This window comes from Pholis gunnellus, assembly GCF_910591455.1.
Source record: "Pholis gunnellus genome assembly, chromosome: 7".
Lineage (NCBI taxonomy): Eukaryota > Metazoa > Chordata > Actinopteri > Perciformes > Pholidae > Pholis > Pholis gunnellus.
The window spans coordinates 27,461,466-27,485,737 of NC_136533.1; the positions used below are offsets into that span (position 1 = coordinate 27,461,466).

The 24,272-nt window shown below is 41.2% G+C and overlaps 2 protein-coding genes across 3 annotated transcripts; both read left to right on the top strand.

Moving 5' to 3' along the window:
• The first annotated feature begins 5,604 nt into the window (after positions 1-5,604).
• On the top strand, positions 5,605-17,216 carry gal (galanin/GMAP prepropeptide). Of its 2 annotated transcripts, XM_079163819.1 has the most exons (7): positions 5,605-5,654; positions 5,840-5,920; positions 7,083-7,137; positions 9,992-10,063; positions 14,570-14,656; positions 15,587-15,658; positions 16,839-17,216. In XM_079163819.1, the coding sequence occupies exons 2-7, from the start codon at positions 5,840-5,842 to the stop codon at positions 16,898-16,900; spliced, it is 429 nt and encodes a 142-aa protein (XP_079019945.1). In that variant the 5' UTR covers positions 5,605-5,654; the 3' UTR covers positions 16,901-17,216. The 2 variants fall into 2 exon arrangements, with proteins under 2 accessions (XP_079019945.1, XP_079019946.1); XM_079163820.1 differs by lacking the exon at positions 9,992-10,063.
• A 3,230-nt stretch (positions 17,217-20,446) lies between these two features.
• Positions 20,447-22,011, top strand: LOC306698373 (uncharacterized protein; the record flags this gene model as incomplete). Its single annotated transcript, XM_079162648.1, has 5 exons — positions 20,447-20,483; positions 20,573-20,893; positions 21,022-21,274; positions 21,361-21,600; positions 21,685-22,011. 5 exons carry the CDS (start codon positions 20,447-20,449, stop codon positions 22,001-22,003), a joined length of 1,170 nt encoding a protein of 389 aa, XP_079018774.1. The 3' UTR covers positions 22,004-22,011.
• Between the last annotated feature and the right edge of the window lie 2,261 nt (positions 22,012-24,272).

A 24,272-nucleotide genomic window follows, 5' to 3' on the forward strand; every position in this document is an offset into this window, starting at 1 on the left:
GCAACCAATCGCCCCGAGGCAGCAGAGCGAAGTGGTCGGGCGGGGGTGTAGGGCTTGACCATGGCCTGGAGATAGGAAGGAGCTGTTCCTTTCACTGCCCTGTAGGCTAGCACCAGAGTCTTAAACTGGATGCGAGCTCTTACAGGGAGCCAGTGTAGAGAACAGAGAAGGGAAGTTGTGTGGGAGAACTTGGGGCGATCGAACACCAGGCGAGCTGCAGCTTTCTGGACAAGCTCCAGAGGTCTGATGGCCGACGCCGGGGCTCCGGCAAGTAGAGAATTGCAGTAGTCCAGGCGGGAGATGACAAGAGCCTGTATTAGCACCTGCGCCGTCTCCTCAGTGAGGAAGGGGCGAATCCTCCTGATGTTGTAGAGCAGGAATCTGCAGGAGCGTGCAACCGATGCAATGTTTGCTGAGAACGACAGTTGGTCATCCAGGGTCACACCCAGGTTCCTCGCAGTCTGAGTTGGCCTCACCACGGTATCGTCCATGGTGATGGACAGGTCTCGGTGCGGGCAGCCCTTTCCCGGGAAGAACAGTAGCTCGGTTTTGTCCAGGTTGAGCTTGAGGTGGTGTGTCGTCATCCACTTCGAGATGTCAGCCAAGCACGCAGCGATGCGTGGCTCCACTTGAGTGTCACCGGGGGGAAATGACAAAACCAGCTGGGTGTCATTGGCATAACAATGGTAAGAGAAGTAATGCGAGCGAATAACAGAACCCAGAGATGTTGTGTAGAGCGAGAAGAGAAGGGGGCCCAGGACTGAACCTTGTGGAACCCCCGTAGTCAGCATGCGTGGTTCCGACACGGCCCCCCTCCATGTCACCTGGTAGGATCGACCTGTCAGGTAGGTTTCAAACAGGGAGAGTGCAGAGCCTGAGACGCCCATCCCCTGGAGGGTGGAGAGGAGGATCTGGTGGTTCACAGTGTCGAACGCTGCAGACAGGTCCAGGAGAATCAGGACAGAGGAGAGAGTTAGCTCTCGCGGCGTGAAGCGACTGCGTCACCGCAAGGAGGGCTGTCTGGGTTATATACGCTGGGTTATATACGAACTATAGTTATTATCTATAACTACCAAACGTAATGCACTATAATAGCATATAGCTACGAACAGTGTATGAGAACAGCGTCAAACAGTTGATTGTGCTCAGAAGAGAGGGATGACTGGTTGCTTTGTGTACTTAACGGAGCAGTGTGTAAGATTTAGTGGCGTCTAGTGGTGAGATTGCAACCAACTGAACACCTCTCAAATCACCCCTCCCTTTACAAGCGTGTAGGGCAGGGGTCGGCAACCCGCGGCTCCAGAGCCATAATATTATCATAAATATTTTTTAGGATTTAACCACTATAATAAAGGCTTTTTAATATTTATTTCCATGTTGTTAGCGAGATTTTGGAGTCCCTGGATCGTCTTCCTGTTTATCCTGTTGATTGTGCTGTTTGGCCCTCTGCTAGGATCCAATGAAGCATCATGTGATTTTGCCTCATTTCAGGAGCTTGGTATTTGCGTGTGAAGATGTTTCATGTGTTCGCTTTGTAGAGATGTGCCAGAAGACCAAAATAGCAGAATGTTATTAGAATTGATTATTAGCATCATTAGCTCCCAGCTTTGTGTCCAGGGAATCTTAAAGCCACACTAACCATTAAGTTCCACTGGAGCCTCTCTGAGATGAAACATTGTTTAATTTTAGTCTGTAACATGTGCCACACTGTAATCATGATGATGTTCTGCAGTCCCGTTAAAAGGAAGAGTAAGCTGTTGTTCACTCACACAGCAGATATAAGGCTGTATTAAATCGTGCCAAATTAAAATCCTGACAGAAATCGTCTTACAGGTACGGACAAACTAATCAAATAGCAGTCACAAGGGCTGTGAACCCATGTACATTTATTTCAAATAACACTATTATTCTTGATGGTTTCATTGCATAATTATTAATTTTATGTACATTGAGGTGACCAGATGACCAAAATGAACAGCCAACTCCTTAAAGTGTCTTTTAGTTTCATCAAACGCTGAACAATTCTGTGGTAGCAACGCCGTGGTAGCGTCTTGACAATCACAAGGTAGCCACGGCCAAAAGCATACCCTGCTTTTTACTCTAAACTAGAGCGTAATTTACTAAATGAACATCATGCTGTATTGAAGAAGACTTGAAACTACACTGGCAGCTACAGCTTCCAGCTCTTTACTGTAATTCTACAGTGTACCTACTGTAGTTTACAACAACGGATTCATACTGTAAATATTATTACAGTACAGTGCTGTATATAAAATGCATTATACTGTTATTTTAGTGTTCTACTGCAATGTGCATGAACAGTTAATTACCGTAAAATGTATTACAGTACTGTAGAATATATATTTACAGTATGACACTGCTAGAAGCTAATGATTTAAAATGTTACATTTCAAAATAAAACCCCTGAAAATTGCTAGCATAGAAACGACTCAAACAAGAGATGGCCTTACATTAAAAAGCTTTTATTAAAGCCAATGCAGTGTCAAACACATTCAATAACTGACAATTTTACAGTGATCACATTTTTGCAAAATACAAATATTAAAAGCACCATATAAAATTGTATTCATTAAAGTAAATTAGAACAAAAAACATTGTCAGTAATTACGTTATTGTACAATACAATCAGACCAGAACACTGCATCATGTTAAACAGATTCTCAACAATCTATATACAACTCTTATAGTTTACTAAATGTACCCCGCCTTCAGTATCACTTTTTTATTTAGTTATGGTCATTAGTGTAATAGAAAGCGAGTAAAAGAACAAATATGGAACTGCAAGTTTGAGACAACTCGATAGAACTGAACAGAACGCAATTTTGAAACTTGTTACCTTAAAAGGAAAAAAGAACACCAGCAGTGTAGGCTACCTCTCCTTCCTCCTATGGGGAGATGTGCTGTGGACTACATAAAGCCACACTCAAAGTCCAGGAGGTTTTTTATGAGGGTGGCCACATGGGGATTGACAGCTCCTGCCTTCTTCTGGACCAGCTTCCCTGTCTTTCTGGACACCACCTTCCCCTGGTTGGCCTTTGTCCCCCTTTCCAGGTTGAGACCAATGAAGCGCCTAAATAACAGAGAAAGCATATATATATATATTAGGTGTGGTATGTAAAGAGTATTCACACTTAATACTGAACCCCATTGGAATAAACAAATACAAATTACAAGTATTCTGACCTCTGTGTCTACTAATAATGAGAGAATAATCTTATTTTCATCTAACATATGTGTGAATATTTCATACAAGTAAAAAATGTGAACATACAAGGTCTGATTTTTGTTCTACACGTTCTCACATCAAGGCTACAAGCTCAATCATGTTGCAACATATTAACCTTCAGAAAAATATCCAAACAATATTTAAGACTGCAGAAGATTTACCTTTGAACAAACTCCAGTGTCCTTGCAGCTTCCTCTTGGTATTGCAAGTTGAACACATCGTAGCTGGAGAAAACCACAGCAAGCCCTGTGATGAAGCTTGGCTGGATGCCTTCACAGACGACGTGGCTTCAATGCTTAACATCCAGCGTCACCAGCAACTAATGCAGACAACAATTATAGTTAATGTTCTGAAACCATATCAAATATATATTAACTCAGCTTGTTGATTCAATTGCTGAGAAATTCAATCAGGTATCTATGAAAATGAAATAACTCTCGCTGGTAACGTGGTACGACAAAAAAATAACGATATGTTGTCAATCAAGAGAGTAACATTAAGGTATGCTAACTAAAGGCAGCTCGACACGTTAGCATGCAGTTAACAAGTCACGTTATCGGCAAAAAATCAGTACAATACAATGTAGATTCAACACAAACTGACTGAACACGGTCATGCTAACTTTGATAACATCTAAATTACCTTGTTCAGTGAGCCACAGGGGCAGGATGGACAGTGTCCGCTGCGGTGTTTGTAGGCGAGCTGAAGCAGCAGGTGGTGCTCGGTCTGCTTCGGTGCTTCGGTCAGAGTCCATTGAAAATCGTCTTCTCAAATTCCCTCTTACTATAATTCTTCCATCCTGAATAAAATCACCGATCTATGATATCTAAAGCTTTCTGTTCATTTTCTTTAGGTTGACTATGTGCTAACTAAGCAGTAGATACTTGATGCCATGTGCTTTTGAAGAGTAATGGGCGGGCTTAGTCAACTGAAAAAGGAAAAATACTGTAGTATACTGCAAGATTGGACAGTAGCTGCTGTTAATTTTTTTTTTCTTCCAAGGCCTCAACTTTTGCTGGATTTAACTGTATTCAACTGTATTTACAAAGAACAGTACATTGCTGTTCAGATTTTCTTGTATTTTTACAGCAATTTGTTACAGAGATTGAGACCATAAACTCATATTTACAATGTTTACTGAGGGAATAAATCAAGTGAGAAGGAGGGTTATTTTTTCATAGACTTCTATACAATCAGACTTCTTTTTGCAAACGGAGGAGTTGCCCCCTGATGGCCATTAAAGAGAATGCAAGTTGCTGCTCATCTAAGTAGACATGTATTACTGGTAATCTAATAATTTTGTATGATTTGGATGCCTGCTCTGTACTCTCATGGGCAGGTGGTACATTCAGGTTAGGTGAGTGTGAGAAGGTCAAATCCCTTTCACCTGAGTAAGAGAAGAAAGAGGAGTCGGCAGCTTTCTTTTGTTTGGTGTTCCTTTTCCTTAGTTTTATTGCAATTCCCGGGGTTCACCATCTTCACAGCTTCTACTGCAATGCTTGCAGACACATTCACATTCCGTTATTTGAACCCACACTCATTGGGGTGGACAAAATAATAGACACACCTGTCAGTACAACGCAATACAAATCAACAGCACCACAAACTGCAGCCTCCAAGATAACCAAACACTTGAATCAACATCTAAAACAGTTCTCACACAAATGGAAACATTATAGATTTATCGCAGTGCTTTTGTATTGCAATGCATTAGTGTTTAGCTAGATGGACTTTATAAACTGGCAACTGAGTGTATATCAATTTAAAATGGTGTTTAATCTATATTTGTATGTATAGGTTTTATTTTCCACCATTATTGCAAATCAGTAGTACTGTTCTGCCACAAAAATTAGAATTTACCAAATTTGATATAGAATGTTCAATAAATTCTGCACCAAAGACAATGAAAACCAACACAGAAATATATGCAAGAAATGAAGGCTATCATTAAGAAAAATGACAAGTATTAAAATCTGCGATGATCATTGACATTCATAAAACATTGAAGAACATTTTTCATTTACCATCTGCTAGTTTCAGAGGACTGTTAAAAGAAGTCACATCAGATTAGGACAGAAGAATGGTGCACACGTATTTCCCCCGCTTTTAAAAAAAATCCGATCCCATGTCTCCGAGGGTGACATCGAAAGAAATCTGATGATGGCATTATATAATATTATTGAATTGTATTATGCGTTGTGTTCGTGACCTGCCCATCCGGTCTGCGGGGGGGGGGGGGGGGGGGGGGGGGGGGGGGGGGGGGGGGCTGCTGACGCGAGCTGACAAGCAGCGGACATAAAAGGTGGACGGAGTCCCCAGTCTCATCCGAACCACAGAGTGTCAGCACGCGCCGAGCAACTTCTGCCGCAGACTTCTAAGCGGAACAGGCGGGAAAGTGACATCAAAGGTAAGCGGCTCCTTTACTTTCTTCTTTCTGATCTCCCGAAAAGTTTGCTAGCGTCGACCACAAACGTGCGCTCGAGAGGGAGAAAGTTGCCCTGAATGTTCCGCGGTGACGTTCCTCCTCGGCAGTAAACCTTTATAAATACTGTTCTGTTGATGATGACATATATATTTCTGTCTCTTTCTCAGATGCAGAGGTGCTTTGGGATTTTGTGCGTGTCGCTCATCTTTTGCGCAACTCTCTCTGAGTCCATTGGGTTGGTCATTGCGGTAAGTGAGCTCAGATTCCAAATTTTAGCACGGCTTTGTTGTTATCGTGTGTGTGTGTGTGTGTGTGTGTGTGTGTGTGTGTGTGTGTGTGTGTGTGTGTGTGTGTGTGTGCGTGTGTGTGTGTGCGTGTGGTGTGTGTGTGTTGCATTTCCAGTCAGATGCCTAATTATTCGGAGATGCAAAAGTATAATTCAAAATATCAGCATAAAGGAAACAAATGCTCGCTATAGTATAACAATGTAACACATAAATATATAATATGAAATAATGTAAAAGTTTGGCAGTTTATAATAAGGAATTTGACAAGGGAGACAGAGAGAAATACCATGAGATATATATCCATATGAAAATGCTGTATGGGTTGGTTATATAGGGGGTTGTACAGTAAACTGTTGGGGTGTCTCAATATATACGGAAGTGTCAGTCAGTTTGTTACACCACCTTTGGGCCCTTTAATGTATAATAACAATATATAACGATATATAGCACGTTTTCTAGTGGTACAATAAATGACAAGGCTATTTAAAATAACCACATGAAGCCTATTTTTGTTTATACTCCTGTTTGAATTAAATACTTGATAAATGAAACGTTTTCTCATTCAAACAAGAACTTTAATGCAAAATGAACATAAAAAAAGTATATATATATATATATATATATATATATATATATATATATATATTTACAGCTATACACTTACTATGTTTACATGCACATAAATACAGAGCAATCACATCAAACATTAAATACATATTTTTTGTAATAGATAATTAAGTTTTGATCAGATGTTTTGGAGAAATTTGAGTTAGCGTGTGCTTGTTATTATCAATTTATGCGACATAATTGTGTATTCACCATGACACCAGAGCTTTTTGAGTATTTCTTTTATTTAGGTTCACTGGTGCAGAGATGTGTCAGAAATAGACAAAAGAATACACCGAAGCCTAAGACAATATCAGCAGCTCCAATGTAAATGTATTTGTCAGTGAGTATAGTTAATATGGGAGTTTGAATTGATATGATAATAAACAAAACATGGGAAAGAGGTATGGGGTTAATTTAATAATTCATCTTCAAATGCATTACATGAATATGAACATATTTTATATTTTAAGACATATTTGAGGATCTGATTATTGTGATTCTGGTGACCCTGCAGGCGAAGGAGAAACGGGGCTGGACACTGAACAGTGCTGGCTACCTGTTAGGTCCCCGTAAGTACCAACTGCACACACACACACACACACACACACACACACACACACACACACACACACACACACACACACAGCCTGCTGTTACACTGCATCAGTAACAGGCTGTTATCCAAAAACTCACTTTCAACACGTCTGGAGACATAGTTTGGGAGAATGCGTTCTCACAGCAACCACCATGTGCTTCTAACATTGTGGGAAACATTTCTCTGTCATATCCTAAGAGTCTGTATGAGACTCACCAGTCTTTCAACTAACGCCAATGTAAATCCATCCACATCATTATTTGATGGGCAGAGAAAGTGACATAGTCAAAAGAGTGAGGAAATCTTTGAGGTTGGATGGGTCAAACAAATGTGGACTTTCACCCAGGAGACCGCTGTTTCTGTCCTGTGGGAAATCAACGTTGACTTATTTAACCGTAGTTTAGTTAACAACTTTCGTACTTTGCTAACGCCAGTTATGTAACAAATGCAGTTATTTTACGTAACAAACGTACTTATTTAAACCCAAACCACAATGTTTTCCTAAAGCTAACCAAGTACTTTTGTTGCATTAAATAATTTTACTGTAGTTTTGCTGCGTAACTTCCGTACTTAACAAGCGGAATTATTTTACATAACATACTAATTTTAATCCAAACCACAACTTTTTCCTAAACCTAACAAAGTACTTTTGTCGCCTAAAACGTTGAATTATTTTACTGTTTGCTAACTTCGCTACTTTATTAACGCAGTTGCATAACAAGTTGAATTATTTTAACCACAATTAAGATCTTTTAATCCTTACCAAGTACACTTGTTGTGTAAGTACATCTAAAAAACGAGTTATACGATGGAAATTGATTTGGAGAAGAGACTGTGTGCATGTAACGCGTGGAATCTGTGAGTTTCCTGTGAACACAGAAGTTTATTTTGAAAAGTCGCAATGCATTTATCGAGCGGAAAACTTAACATGTCATCTAAAACTGACATGAGAGGGTTACCTAGAGCGTAATAGTTTGACGCGTGGGGCCACTGACCAAGCGTCAGACTTGATGAGTTAGGAGTGAGAACGTGTTGCTTGAACAGTGTTTTGTACTAAATTACACTTCCAGAACTGCTGAAATGTGAACATTTTAACTACGTGTCCTTGCAAAAAAAAATCACCTGTTTTTCAACACTCACTTCCATGCCTATGCTGCTGTCAGACTGTAATCTTTGTATCTCTGCTTCATCCTGCCTCTGTGTGCTTAGACGGCATCTGGTTTGTCTTGTCGAGGCTTTTAGATTTTTTTCAAACACAAAATCAATCACATGAATTAAAATCCAGGCCGTGGTTAAGTGTCAAAAGCTAACAGCATTTGGCAGCTAAATATCTAAACCTGTTTAGTTTATCAGTGGATGGAAAAATGGTTTTACAATGAATCAAATGATCCAACGATTTCACCAGATTTCTGGGTTGAAATAATGAACATCCTTACCAAAGGCTGAACCAAGAGGGATGCACCTGCCAAATATAATAAAGTAAAATATAATAAAATGTTTTTAGGTTGAAAAATGTAGAAACTCTATAAAAGTGATGCATTGGCAACATTTTGAGGCAAGCCAACACACGTGGACAACAGAACACTCTTTTTACAACATTAATTAATGACACGCTGCATTAGTTGATATTTTCTGATCACTAGGGGGGTAGCAGAATAAAATGAAAACACAATATTAACATATAAGTAAAGTGTAAAAAACGACACGATTAAACAACTTAGATGTAAGTGAACGTGTTAAGCTTCAGAGGTGCCGGTAGGTGGATTTACTTACCTTTGGACAAACCCATTGCAAGCTGTTTCCCCTGTTTCCACTCTTTATGCTAAGCTAAGCAAACCGACCACTGGCTGTAGCTTCATATCTAATGGGGTGGTATCAATCTTCTCATCTAGCCATATCTCTAGGCAAGAAAGTGAATAAGCCTATTTCTCAAAATGTTTTATATATAGGCTAGGTTCCAGATCGTGACTGAAACTGTTCATTGTTAAAGGTGCAATGTGTAAAATCTGGTCATAATTTTAGATTAAAGTATTCAAAAAAATTAACAAACTTTATCAAACGAACAGGAAGAGTTTACAGTGTTGACGTTACGTCAAAAGCATCTATGTTATTGTGTTGCAGAGATATCTACCGAAATTAGCATGCCAACCAGCTAGCCTCGGCCCGTCCTGTCTTGTAATACCACTTGTACCTGGAGAGGCGATAGTGAGTCACTATAGCGTCCTGTCTGTCCTCAGTCAAACATGAGAGGAAGTAGAAATAGAGCTGGTATATATGTCTCGCAGAGTTTCAGGAGTTTGGTCGAATTGTCTTTTTAAAATTGTTTTATAACTGATGACTGTAAATTGAGATTGTATGAACCCAGTAGTAGTGGTGAAATGCTGCCCCCTACGTGTTGGGAGCATGTTGGCAGATCTTACACATTGCACCTTTAAATGACATAAACCATCCATAAACAGTCAACATGAGCTCCTGAGCTCACTGGTATTGTTTGAAAATGTTGCCTATGTAACACGACTCGCAACACTAAAAAGGTCGAGCCCATCTTCTGTGAATCAATGCTGTTCTGTGTCTTTGTCCCTGTCCATTGTCTCCACCGTGTCAGCTAATTTAGCATAATTCAAAGATGGCCTCATTACTGTGAACACTGGCTATATCCAGATATGTGTGTGTGTGTGTGTGTGTGTGTGTGTATGTGTGTTCTTACCAATTTGTCCAAATAACTCTATGACAGGAAATCTGGAAAATGTTGTCCCTTTGTTTGTGTGTGTGTGTGTGAGTGTGTGAAGCCCAGGTAAAGGTTGCTCCTGCCTTATCCTGTGTTTCAGGTCGTATTGATCACCTAATTCAGATAAAGGATTCTCCCAGTGTCCGAGGCAGAGACGAGGTGGTCACTCAATGTAAGATAGAAACATACGGCCGCTGCAGGGCTTTGGTGTCGGCCCGGGAATTGCTCCGTCCAAACATCCCGCCTCCCTAGCTGCCGTTGTCACTCATCTGGGGAGGACGTCCGTCCCCCCGCTGTTGTCTGTGCTTACGCATCCAAACATCGCATTTCTCTCTGTGCTAGAAGCAAAGGAATTCATGTTGAGTTTATGTACTGTAAGAATGGGAGGAACAGAAAAACCTCTTGTGAGCATTATTCTAAAGCGGTCCCACCCATTACCAGCCAAGACGAGATCAAACGGCCTTTATTAGTTGTAGAGGTTAGTTACTAAATATGAACAAACTGTTGTTAGCTGAGGCGATTGTGTCAATGTTACTCATATGTTATGTACATATATGTTATGGATTTCATTTTAATGAAACTGCCAGTGCAGGTCACTTTGCAGCCATTTTCCACAGATTGTCAACACTTCTGTAGTTCTTTCTGCCAAGTCGCAAAAGAACTACAGAATTCTGATATCTCCGGCAAACGTGAGCGGTTTACGACCATTGGGTTGCTTGTAATGTTATGTACTGTGAGATATGACATCAACACAGATACATCAGATCTTGCTGTGTTTTCAAAATGTCTCGGAAAAGATGCCAGAAATTGACCTGGACGTTACTTCAAAGAACTCCTATTAAAAGTACAAAGTTATTTTTTGTAAATATGCTTGTCTACTGTTATACCAAGTGTAAGATTAGATGAGTAATATAACTGTCAATAGTGTGTATCCAGCACAGAGATACTGTCAGTCCAGGATAGCGTAGCTTAGCACAAACTACTAGCTTAGTTCCATTGAAAAAAAGAAGCCTTCCACCAACCCCAAAGCTGTTATATTATGTCATGTCAGCTAGTATTTGAGCAACATAAATCTTAATATCATGATTTTACTTTTTTTAATTTTAGCTGCGTTAAATAAGGTTTAACATGAAAAAAAAAAAAAATTCTATTTTAGATGGATCTAGGCTAGCGGTTTGTCTTTGTGCAGAGCTAAATACTGCTTTGGACCTTTTTTACCTGCGCTCACAAGTGCGTAGTATATGCTAGCATAGCATAGTGTGTACGGCAACTTCTGTTGGTTAATTTTGTTGTTAGGAACCACTCATCTTGGAAGGGAAGACAACTTAATGCTGGATTTAGCTATTTCAAAATGGCTACCCCAAAAGTTATATGCTAGAGTAAACGTGTCCTTTGGGTTTAAAAGCTCACATGAACATCGAAGGAGAGCAAGCTGCTCCCAGCATGCCGTTTGGCAGTGCAAAGCCCTTTATTCGCACTAGGGTTGCAACAACGAATCGATAAAATCGATAAAAATCGATTATCAAAAGAGTTGTCAACGAATTTCATTATCGATTCGTTGTGTCGCACGATTATTACGCCACTCAATAAGTCGTGGAGATGTTTGAGTGTTCACAGCAGGCCGGTCGCCTGAACACCGCAGCTAGGAATAATGGAACAGGACTCCGGTTCTGTAGCTGACGCTGACCGGCGTATAAACGTTGCCATGACAACACCGGAAGTTGATTTACGCGATTTGTATTATTTTTAGTTTATTTCTGCAATTATAATACATTACATTTATTGCCATTTTGGGTACCTTGTGTTAAACTCGTAACTGCTTCGCCGTTGTTTTACTTATGATAGACGAGCTTTTGTTTTTGTAACATGACCATTAAACCGGAAGTTAAGCGGAGCTCAGAAAGATGAGAAATGGCGGGTGAAAACAGCAAATTTTTTCTTCCCATTCTGTTATTCTACTGCTGGTCTACCAGGCGAACACGGTAAAGTTTATTCAGTTAACTCATTAAAGTACTGTTATACTTGTAGGTGATGAGAGACAGAGTATTTTGGGTAACCCACTGAACCCCACTCCTGATATTAGTCCATTTCTTTTTTTAAATTATTACTTTAACAGCTCAGGGATGTTCAAGCAACCTGTTTGTGCACTTTCTGAAGATGTTTTGCACTGTGAATTTACACTGTCAGCTCTGTTTTTGAAAAAAAGGGTTAGAAATGAATGCTTTTTTGTATCCGATTCATCGATTAATCGAACAAATAATCGACAGATTAATCGATTATTAAAATAATCGTTAGTTGCAGTCCTAATTCGCACGTCTATATACTTTAGAACTACTTTCACACAGAACGCTAATATGACGTGGGTGAAAAAGCAACAAAAAATTTTCTGAGCTTTCGTACCGCGAATAAAGGCATCAACCAATCACAGGCGGACTAGTGATATTCAATATGACAGTAGTGTGCAACAACAGGGAGGCTCCCTAGTCCTGAACAAGAATATTGCATTGCTTCTCTAGACCTTGATAAAGTTAGCATGGACCAGATCCTTTCTTTCCTTTCACAATAAAAGCCCTAGACATAAACAATAACTGTTACCAGTAACTGTTTACCAGAGGGAACTCAAATAGCTCAGCTTACAGTAGCTTAGGCTGTACAACAATTTACATCAGACAGACTGACAGATGCTGCTCTGGGTCAACAGGATCCTGTTCTAAATTCACATCGCTGCTGTTATGAATAGTTCTGATGCGAATTATTCGCTTGCGAGTATTCCGCATTTTCGTGTTGATTATTCATCACGCAATCAGTGTGTAAAGGCCTTAACACATGGAAAGCGAGTCGTACCCAGCAGTTTGGTGGTGTAACAGTTAACAGGGCTCACCTCAATTCTCTACACAATGTGTACATAGTGCACTGCTTCAATCATATAAGTCCAATTCGATCACATTAACTCACAAAAGCATTTGCCGGTCCAGTTTTTCACTATGAATCTTTACAGTAATTTGATAATTGACATTGACGAGTATTGTTTTTAAAACCTTTAAATTACTACAATTGAAATAAGAAGAAACTTTACATTTTTAAGGTAAATGCACTACATAATACATTTTCTATATAAAAACACACGGCTAACATTGCAGGATATATAATATTAAATGTAATGATGACCAAAACACCCACAGAGACAGGAGGAGCAGTTTGTACTTGAAACACAAAACCATTAAAGTACATAATTTCCCCTCGTTCTGGTCACTCTGATGTCACGTATTTTAATTGGACCTGTAGTTTAACGCGCACACAAACAGCACAGGGCGTAGCAGCTCGAGCACTACTTGAGCTAATGAGGAAGCTAAGTTGAGGCAAACACCTCCAGCCACTTAACGTCCCTCCTCTTCAACCCCACACTCTTAATGTAAACTTAAAATGTGATAAAGACACATAGTTGAAAAAGACTGGTGAGTAATGCCGCAAAGTCAAAGAGAATAGATAAAGGTAGATATTTTCTCTAGTTTAGTGAATATACATTTTCATTAACTTAATCATCAGCAAACAGACACACCTCAAGGTTCTATATGAGGTCCAGTTTGTACTATTATTAAACAGAGCTTTTTTTCCACCCACATGGTAAGAAGAGTCTTTAAGGATTCTAAACAGACCTTCAGAACAGCAGTAAGTGTTGACCTCTAGATAGCTTAGCTCTGTGATCCGAACATGATGGTAAAACATGAAGGCACAAATGATAGGCTGTGGTCGTAGAAGCCGTTAGCCTTGAGCAGCTCCTCCGGGTGCAGTGCTTCTGTGCTCATGGAGGGGGTGCCAGGCTCCAGCACAACTCGGAACTCTTGTATTTGGTGTGTAGCATGCTAACTAAGACGATACAACTTGTGGACATTGAAGTTTCTTTCTAGCATGTTTTCCCCTTTTCACAGGGAAAAGCTAGTACTAAGCTAGGCTACAGGTAGCCCAATTGGGACTGTCTCATCCGCTGTGAAGATTCGCTTTTACGAGAGAACTGAGGCTGCGTTCACAACAAATCCGGTGTTGCTTCGGCTAAACTGACAGTTCTCCGATTCATTTTATGCTACGTGACCGGCGATCCAGAACAACCCAGCCACGAGAGAACAAGAAGGCGCTGGTATCTCTGTATGACCTCTACTGGACATACAGAGATGACTGGAAGCAAGCCTTCTAAACTAATGCGCTTCTTTTAAAAATGTGGTGTTTGCTAAATTTGTAAATGTTGGGATGAGGACTTTGAAGACACCTCTCTGAGATCTGTAGGAATACACTGAGAGCTAACGACACATCACCATGGCATCTCCATTGTTTATTTTCATCATCATCATTATTCAAATGCATTTCTTTGCATCCATCCCATTTCAGACGTGTGCTTCTTTTTATTTCTTTTTTTTTACCGCAATTCCATGAGCCAAGCCCTGCCGGTTTGGAAATTGAACCAAACAATTACAAACCAAATACCATGCTGAAATAACCAAGTGTACAACAATTGTCTTTAGATCTTCTTTCAAGAGCAGCTGGAAATGAAAGCTTCAACTGAATAGCTGTACTACTTTAATCAAGTTGAACTGCAGTTTAACTTTACCTCATTTCAAGTGAATTGAGCTCAGTGCAACTGTTTGTTTGTCTGTATCGATTGTGATCACTCCTCATTGTCCAGATGGAATAGATGGACACAGGACACTAGGAGACAAGGCGGGTCTGGCTGGCAAGAGGGACATGGGCCAGGAGGAGGACTTCAGAACAGGTCTGTGTCTCACACACAGAGGGATCTTCCTTTATCTACTGCTAAAAGACAAACTGTGATTTTGTTGTGCAACCCCTTACTGACACCCTCGCATCCTTCGCAATGATCACAAGCCATTTTCAGAAACCTTCACGTTTCATTCTGCTTAAAGGAATACTCTTAACTCACCGCGTGTTACCTTGAAATGATCCAGTCGTATACTCACTACTTTGCCATAATTTTACTATTTGAAACACTTACGCCACATCCTTCTCATTTTGGTACAGTAGTGGCGAAAGTGTTTTTAATTAATAAACAAAGATTTTTTTAAGAATCAAGGCAACAAAACGGTCATTTGTTGGTGAAATACGCTGATTTACTTTGTATAATTTATACGTAATATTCCACTATTGTTTCAAATATGACAATAGGCATTTTTATTGTGGCCGCACCGCAAACAAAGAAAACTGTAGTTCTTAGAACACAGTTTTGAGGGACTTTTTTCGCCCTTATTTCAGAGTAGGTACTCTCCCATCACAAGAGGAACCATGAGTGACGTAAGTGTACGATGATTGGTGTAACACACAAGCCACTGCAGCGCTGGCAACCACCAAAGAGACCGACAATGAAGTCCAGTGAGTCAAAGAACGAGTTAGAGGCACTGCAGCAAGCTAACAGAGTAGCGCAAAGGCTAACCCAGGGGTGTGTATTCTCATTTTAGTTAGTCATGTAAACAGCTTAATTGGAGTATTGTCTGTTTCGGAACATTTTGTTCTCAACAGAGTGATTGTTTGGATCAGTTTTTTCTATAATTCACATCTCTGTAGTGTTGGAATTTTTCAAGAATACTTCCTCCACTGATTTCTCCGTGTCTCCTGTCAAACCTTTCAGTGTGCTACCAGATTCAGATCACATGACAGTTGGCTGCACTTTGTTGCTTTACCTCCACAGGTTCCCTGAGAATAACAGATGGAGAGATCATCCGCACTATCATTGACTTTCTGTCGTACCTGAAGCTTAAAGGTATGTTCATTTCTATTTTAACTAACCTCAAAGTGAGGATTAATGTCAGAAGTCTGTTCAAGACCAAAGCGTTTGCTGCAGAAAGCTACAGCATGTTGATAGGAAATCAAACTCTAAATAAAGACAACAAGCAGAGATGGATTTTGTGGGAATAATGTGTAGAACATTGTACTTTGCATTGAGTCTGAATAGAGGACTTTTTTTACACTTTCAACAGCATTACAACACGTACTATCCCCACCACCACGCTAAAAACGCTAAAAACAAATAAACACATACTTCACCATCAGGTTTAGACATATTAATGGTGTCAATTGCTATAATCACTAATATGAAATTATATTCAATTTACAAAAATACCCAACCCACTCTCCTGGAAAGAATGTTTGCATCGTGCATTTCTTCAAACCACAGATTCGTTGAATGTTTTTGACATTCAGTCAGAGCAGATGACGGATTGAGCGTCCGTTAGTAAAGGTTACGTGGTATTATAAGCAGGAAAGCCCATTGAGGTTGGAAGGAAGTGGTGGATGGGTCAAATAAACAGTACTTTTACACTGGAGACCGCTGTTCCTGTACAGTGTGAAACCAAAACCAACTTTGACTCATAGCAATGTTGTTACACTTGTTACACAACACTAAGGGCTGTTATTTATTCACGCTAGTAATGTTGTTACGGCTCTTATGTTACGTTATGGTACGTTGTAATGCCACGCCATTACGTTACATCGTTACGTTTTTATGTTATTATTTTAAGACAAACCACAATGTTTTTGCTGGTCTCAACCAAATATTTTTGTTGACATAACCTAAGGAATTGTTTCAAAACTCAAACCATGTAACATTGTTCATCTTTTGAGCATATACAAGGTTAATTTATAGTCATTTTATCGCAGAGTCGATATTAAACGTCTTTTTGGTCCAAAAATGTCGACATTCTACGTATTACGTTGTTTGCAGAAACCTACAATGCCAACATGTTGTTTTAAAATACTTTCAAGTTAACTGTGGTTAAGATGAGGATCCTTGAATGAGGGATGAATGTGAGCCCATATACAGTATAGATACATGAAGCAATATACTGAGACCAGTGTTATATGGAATTACATACTGACACGTATAGTGATGTTCTCTGAACCCCAACACATCTGTGTGTGTGTGTGTGTGTGTGTGCCTACAGAGATGGGAGCCTTGGACAGCCTGCCTTCCTCTGTGACATCAGACGAACTGGACAATCCCTAATGTGTGTCTTCAGATCATCTCCATCTACTTAAGTCTATGTTCCTGCTGTCTGGACTCCACTGCCCTAACTGTCACCTTACTGTCTATCCATTCACACTCTGATGCTGGATGTGTCCTGGTAGCAGAGGTCTGATTATTTTACTCTTTCAGATGGATCGTCCCCCAATGCAAATCGTACAGATTTTTCTGCTCCTGTGTAAATACAACACTTTGTATGGGGGCCCTCTGTTCAGAAACCAACACTGTGTTATCATCTTAATATACTATCATCTGATTTACGACAATGGGGTCAAATAAATAAACAAATGGTACTGGACTCAGTGGGCAACTTGAATTTCTTTCTTTCCGTCAGTCACAAAATGTATCAGTTAGATTCCAGCGGTAATTGATTTAAAAAAACAAGTAATACATGCGTCACCTTGTTGATTTACAAACTCAGATTATCTTTGCTTATCCATTAACGGAGATATATACGATATTTGTTTGAAAACATGAAACATGAAAACATGAAACACTTAATTTATTTACACGCTGGCATGTCATGTCTGTCACTACATGGTCGCGCGTTTTCAATTCCCCTGCTCTCTGTATCGCGCACGGCGGTGTTTCGCCCCGATCCGCGCGCACGATGCAACAGCCGCTCACCTGCGAGTAGCACGCACGTAGCACCCCCCCCCCCCCCCCCCCCCCCCATAATCGGGCCCTAGGTCAAACGATATGTTCAGTGATGTGGCCCTCACAGGAAAAAGTTTGGGGACCCCTGCAATACATAATCAAATGTAATATTCGTATGGGATGTAAGTATAATATAGTACAAGGTGAAATGTTGGAATACACTATTAAATATAAAGTACAGCAATATCACAGAATACTAAATATTACATAGTTTGATATATATAATGAATAATATAGTATGATACATAGATTATATATAATAATATAAATCAGCCCTAACGTCCACCTCTTTCACAGATAAAACAAGTCAGCACAATTCTTACAGAAACACTTCCGGCGAAGTCCTTCAAAATAAAGCGTCTGTTAAAAATATCCCCTTCCTTACTGTTGCTGTAGTTTTCGAAATTGCATCAAAGCATGTAACCACATTGATCCATAATGACTTTAACGTTATTGCCAAGAAAACTAAAAACTTGGCTTAGAAATAGGACATTCTCTGACTCGGGACCTCTCCAGTGACAGAACCTGGTGAACTGTACATTGGAGGTGCAGGACGAGCACAAACTGTAGGTTCATGTCTCCTGTGGGTTTGATAAGATACTTCATCGGACATGTTGACCATCATTTAAACAGCCTATGGTTATCACAATGACTAACAGTGAATCCACTAAGGCACACTTTTGTAAAGGTATTTAATAGCACATTAGGTATTGTGATAGAGTAGTCTACTACAGAGTCAAATAATATGAATAAACTTTACGGCTGTAGTTATGATTTTGGACAGTAAACATTACTCGATGAGAAAAATGTGATATATATATATATATATATATATATATATATATATATATATCACATATATTAAACTACATGAGTTTACACCACTGTCAAAGCTCAATCCTTTCATGAATAATATTCACTCTTTCTGTCCGACTGTTTCTCTCCAAAATCTAGAATAAAACAAGGATACACACAACCTGTCATCAAACTGCCAGGAAGTATAAAAGACCCAATGTTTACAGAGAAAAAAGTTACAGTCTAGTGTTAATACAAACTGTCAGTGAGGAATAAAACATCACGTCCCGATTGAGTCCAGATGTGATGCTCTGTTCTAGATAGATAGATCAGCTGTCCCTCACAATGTGCCTGTGTAAACCATAATGACTAGCAAGTACAACAACACGATTGTATTCAGTATTATTACATCATTCGCCTCAAGTCAGTGATGCGTCTCACTTTTCGTTTCACTGCAAATCTTGTGCAAACGAGTAGAAAACAATTCATGGCGAAGTCGTGCTTTTACTTTGAAGGAATTCACCGGACGTCTGGCGTTTCTGAATCAGACTGAGCTGTGTCACACTTTGTGTCAGTTGCGGTTAACACTTACGTTGATCTGCTAAAGGAAAACAGGAGTTAATGGCAAGAAGAGGAAACTAGTGGGTTTAGACAACAGCGAGGTTCTTTCGAGCCAAATTATCGTTAGTTTCTCTTAGAAACACCGGAGGTTTTCTAGCGAAAGGAAAACGCATTGTTCGGGTCCTCTAAGCGGCTCTAACGGAAGATTTTAAAACATTTGTTAGACCATATCTAAGCGATGAAACGGGGAAATGAGGCGCTCGGGTGAAGTTTACGACGAGAAAATGCTTACAGCTGAACTCAGCAGCGTTACACCCAACTCTCGCGATGTTTTGTAGACAACATTTGAGATAGGACGTGACAAATTAAACAAGTTTAAGCGTTAAAAGTTAACAGAGTTTGAGTCCTTTAGGCTTCTTTTCTCGGTCATTGAGTGAAAAAAAGGTTTTGAATCCACACCCGAAGACAGTGAAGCCACGAACGCAAGTTTTGTGGTCGTTTTTTATAGTTTAAAACCGTGTTGAACAGAGTGAAAGACACTTCTGCTGCTTTCCGCTCTGTGCTGCAGTAGCGCGAGCGGCCGCGGTGGCGCTGTTTTGCCCAAACAGCAAAGAAATACTTGTCATTAATCATTAAAAAATAGGATTTTTATGAAAATTGAGAACGCTTCACGAGTTTGCGTGTCATCCTTGCGCTCCCGAGGAGTCATTCTTCTCTGTGCCAAATTCTCAATTTGTCTCAAGTTGTGTCACGTGTTCAGGAGTCCAATCAGACAGGTCAAATCGCTGTCTCAGTTTCCAAAAGCCAATCGGGCGAGTCACGGTTTTGGCATCCAATCAGATGGCCGCGTTTGTGCCAATTTCTAAATCTGGAGCCGCCATGTTGGATCCTCGCTACCGAACGCTCATTTCAAGTTGAGACGTCCAGGCTATTACCACGTAAGTACAATACTTTCAATTTTATTCAATTTTAGTGATATAGCGCTTGTTAATTTGTGTTAGATATGAATGTAAAATACAGTAAAGCTCGTATAAACGTCGGACATTGGTCACACTGACTTTACTGCCCGTATCTGAGTGATGGATGCTCACTAGACTGTAACATTACAGTCGGAGCTTTATAGTTCCTACTATGTCAAACTTTAATATTAATACCTAAAGTTATAACGTTGCACTCTTTATCTGTGCTTTGTGTTAACCAGCTAACGTTGGTGCTGTTTGAACCGTTTTATCAGCTGTAGGCTGGACTCTAACTTCGCTAATGCACCGCTGTATGCTATATAAATAATGGACATCAGCTAGACCATAACGTTACAGTTTTTATTTTTTTTACAGTTTAATCATCACAGAGTGTAATACAGTTTTACTGCTTGTGACGGTGTCTTTTCAAGTAACAAATCCCCGAATAACAATGCAGAGTGTCAGTGAACAGATCTAAAGCAGTAGTGTGTTCACGTTAACGGAGCTTGTTAGAAGCATTTAACGGTGAAAGAGCCAAAGAGTGCTTGGTCTTCAGATGGTTAAGGACTTCACCAAGCCTGCTGAGTACACAGGTATGTGATGTGAAAACACTTTATTTCAACATCATAACTAAGAGTAAAAAGAGCAATTACTAAATGCAAATGTGTTTGCTGTATGACAGGGGAGCTCATCGCGGTAGAGTACCTGTACCAGCAGACAGGCAGAGTGCTTGAGGACGTCAGCTTGGACCCTGACACTCCGGACGAGGCTGCTGCCATCGAGTCGCTCGAGGAGGAGGATGAGGATGAGGGTATCGTGGATGATGTGGAGGACCCCACCATCTTCGTGCCCGATACCCCATCCACCAGCACAGCAGCAGCCCGGTCAGGTGACGCATCGTCTGAGCCATCCGGTCCGGCCGCCCCTGACCAGGGTGCCCCTCCTGAGGCCCCTGAGGTTCAGGACCCTGTTCCCCAGCAGCCTTCCTCAGACTCTGAGGTAAGTTCGCTACCGATACTGATAACGATGATGATAACAGTGACGATAGAATATTTCACAGCGCATCGCTCTCTGCTTACTGACTCCGTTTCTCCTCCTCTTCCTTTCTCGTTTCTTCTCGTTTCTTCTCAGGAGAATATGTACAGGGTCCTGATGACCAGCCTGGGTACCAGCACGTCCTGAAGCTGGCCCAGGCCCTGGTGGAAGGAAGGAACCTTCAGGGGCTTGCTGACAGTAGGGTAGACAGTCTCATCCTGCTCTTGCCAGAGCAGGACAAACAGCGAGTAGTCTACCCTCCCAGATACCGGGACAGGCAACCTAAGGGGCGGTTCAATGCAGCGAAGGGGAAGAACACCTCCCGTCCTGGCAAGGAGAGTCTCCAACGGTACGATTTTTTTCAAATATGAATAGATCCTCTTGTAAATATCTGCTGTATATTAACCCACACTTTGCACTCCATGACTTTTTCAGCTGCCTTCTCGGACCGAACTCCAGCCCTGCAAACTGGCCCAGCGCCAGTCGCCTGGTCGAGGCCATTTGCAGCCAGCTCCACCCAGCGGCCACGCGGGTCTGTGGGATCAGGAGGACTCGGTGGTCCCTCGTCCTCAAGGACTACGTGGCCATCAGAGAGGCAGTGCTGGCCAGCCGGAGGCTGATGGCTCAGACGGAGATCCAGCTCTTTGAGCTAAATCAGAGGACCCTGACCCAGTGGTAAGGGTTCAACATGAAGCTTTAAAGTTTTGATGGGTTGTAATCTGAGATTAATCATTTGAACAATCTGCGTTTGTCTCCCAGGTTCTCTCGGCGGCAGAACAGCGAAGGGAGGGATGTGCTGCTGCAGGCAACTGGCGTCGTCCCCGCAGCGGCTGTTGCCGTCCACCCTCTCCCTCCAGCTAAAGGGCTGTCCTCTGTTCAGGTGGGACAAGGACAGCCCCTCCCCTTCAATGTCCCCGATGAGCAACCAGGACCCTCATCGGGTGGCCTTCCCCTCCTCCTCCTCCTCCTCCAGCAATTCTCCCGGGTGTCTTCCGCGCTCCTGCCCCTGCCGGTCAGCCTCCTCTTCCTGGACCACAAATGTCCAGGTCCACGGCCTATTCTCAAAGTGTTTTTTTAATTTAATTTGTTGTTTATAAATAAAAGTCTGTAATCTGCACTTTGTTTGGAAGCTTTATTATTTCTGATTATATATATTTCAAAAACAAGCTTTACACATTAGGATAGAAATATGAGACACATATTATATATTTACACAATGAGCTGCTGATACACTTAGGGGTCAAAGATCACAGTGGTCAAATAATGAAAAATAAACAAACAATTAGAAACTTTGTTAAACATTCAAACATGTTCTCATGAAGAACACATGAAATGATTTCATTGGGACTTTTTATATATGAGCAGTTTGTTCAATCCTGGTGTCTCTAAAGACCACATGTCGTCCAGCTGAGGAGACGTTACAGCTGAGGAGACGGGGACAGATGTTACAGCTGAGGAGGACAGATGTTACAGCTGAGGAGGAGACAGGGACAGATGTTATGACATTACACAGCTATAACTACATAACCATGTTGTTTATTACATAGTCTACCTACAAAGTTACTGTAGCTACTATTTACTATTAACCCTCTACTAACTGCTGACCATGCTCGCTGTTTTGTCCCTTTTTAACACCCTTACCTCTTTGCCGGTAGCAGGGATCGAACCGCTGACCTTCTGCATCCCACCAGATGCACAGGAGCAGAACCCCCCCATCTCTTCTCTCGCCCCCCTCCTTTCACAGAGAAGAATGAGCAAAAAAAAAAGAGGGACAAAAAAAAGGACAGTTTGTGTAATAAATACACAAACACAATAAAGACAGTTTGTGTAATAAATATTTGCACACTTTACGAAAATCTCCAGCCTCATTGACTTCCATGAATGCAAACGTTAGTTGTTTCTCCTTTTGCTCCACATTTCAAAGAGAGCATCCTCGATGACTCAAAGGTATTTAGTTAGTTGATCAATGAAACAAGTGTGATGACAGACCATACACATTTATTACATAGAATTACATATTTCCTGTACATACACACTTAGTCTGGTTTCGCTTCACTGTTCTTATTGTATCTGTGACAGGGGTCTGGTTTCTCTTTTTTCATTTCTCAGTCAGAGCCAAGCTTAAGTCCATTTTATATGTACATCTGACCTGTAGTGTATTAATGGACCTCCTTCTGTTTATCTGCTCTGTATATTTCCACTAATGCAACTACTGCCAACTCTTTATAAAAGTCTCAGGCTTCTAACTTCACACAAATGCAGCGGTTCCAACAGTCGTTACAGCATCACGGGGGGGGATCACAGTCGTTACAAGGGACAAAAGCACAAAGGGGGACAGGGTGGGTGGGGTTTTGGCCTGATGGCTCCCAGGATATAGGTGATGGCTCCCAGGATATAGGTGACTGATGTGATTGGCTGACACATGAAGAGACGCTGTGGGAACTTTTCCGTTCTCACAGATGCCGACAGACTCTTAACCCGGCACCAGTCTGAACAAGTTTGCTCTCCTCTGATTGTCTCCTGATATTTGTTGATGTTGCTGAATGTAAACTTTATTTCTCATCATGATCAGTATATATCATGTCAATCATGTCAGTGATCATGTCAAGCATGATCACTGATACAAGTATACAAGTCCAAATCCAATTTCCAAGCTTAAATTTACACGTAATATGTCCATATTACGTGTAAATGTGTACTATGGACATATTACGTGTAAATATGACATGTGTGATCCGACTGATCGCATTTGTCGACGATGTCGTGCATTGACAGCTGTCATGACAGCTGTCGTGACAGCTGTGTCATGACAGCTGTCATGATACAGCTGTGTTGACATCTTCTCTCGGCAGCTCGTCTCCTCCTCTCCTCTCCGGCTGCTCCTCCTCCTTCCCTTTCTCCGCCTGTCCGTCAAACGTCCCACTTGGCCCTTTTGGCCTTTTTTCGGGGCCCTTTGGCCGCCCTTTGGCCACCGGGGGCCCCTTGAAGATCCTTACGGTCCTTGTGCCCAATTTTAGTGTATGTGTTAGCTGAACTAACACAACGGCACAATGATCCTGGGGGGTATTTATAGGGCTCTTATACAGTAAAACTCCTGTACACGGTAGGAGATAACAAGGCTGTAAGGGGGCAAAAAACTGTCTTTAGCTTGCTTTATCTCGACAGAGAATAAACGTTTACAGAGGTGTGGGCGCTGTGCTGTGAGCCCTGTATGTATCGTGACCCACAAGAACCCGGTCTGACCCACTTCAGGTCCCGTCTGCCTCACCGAGGCACTCACCACGCTGATGGGAATTTTATGCACTGAGCCTTTACGTCAGACGGACAGGATTTGTGCGCTGAAAGGC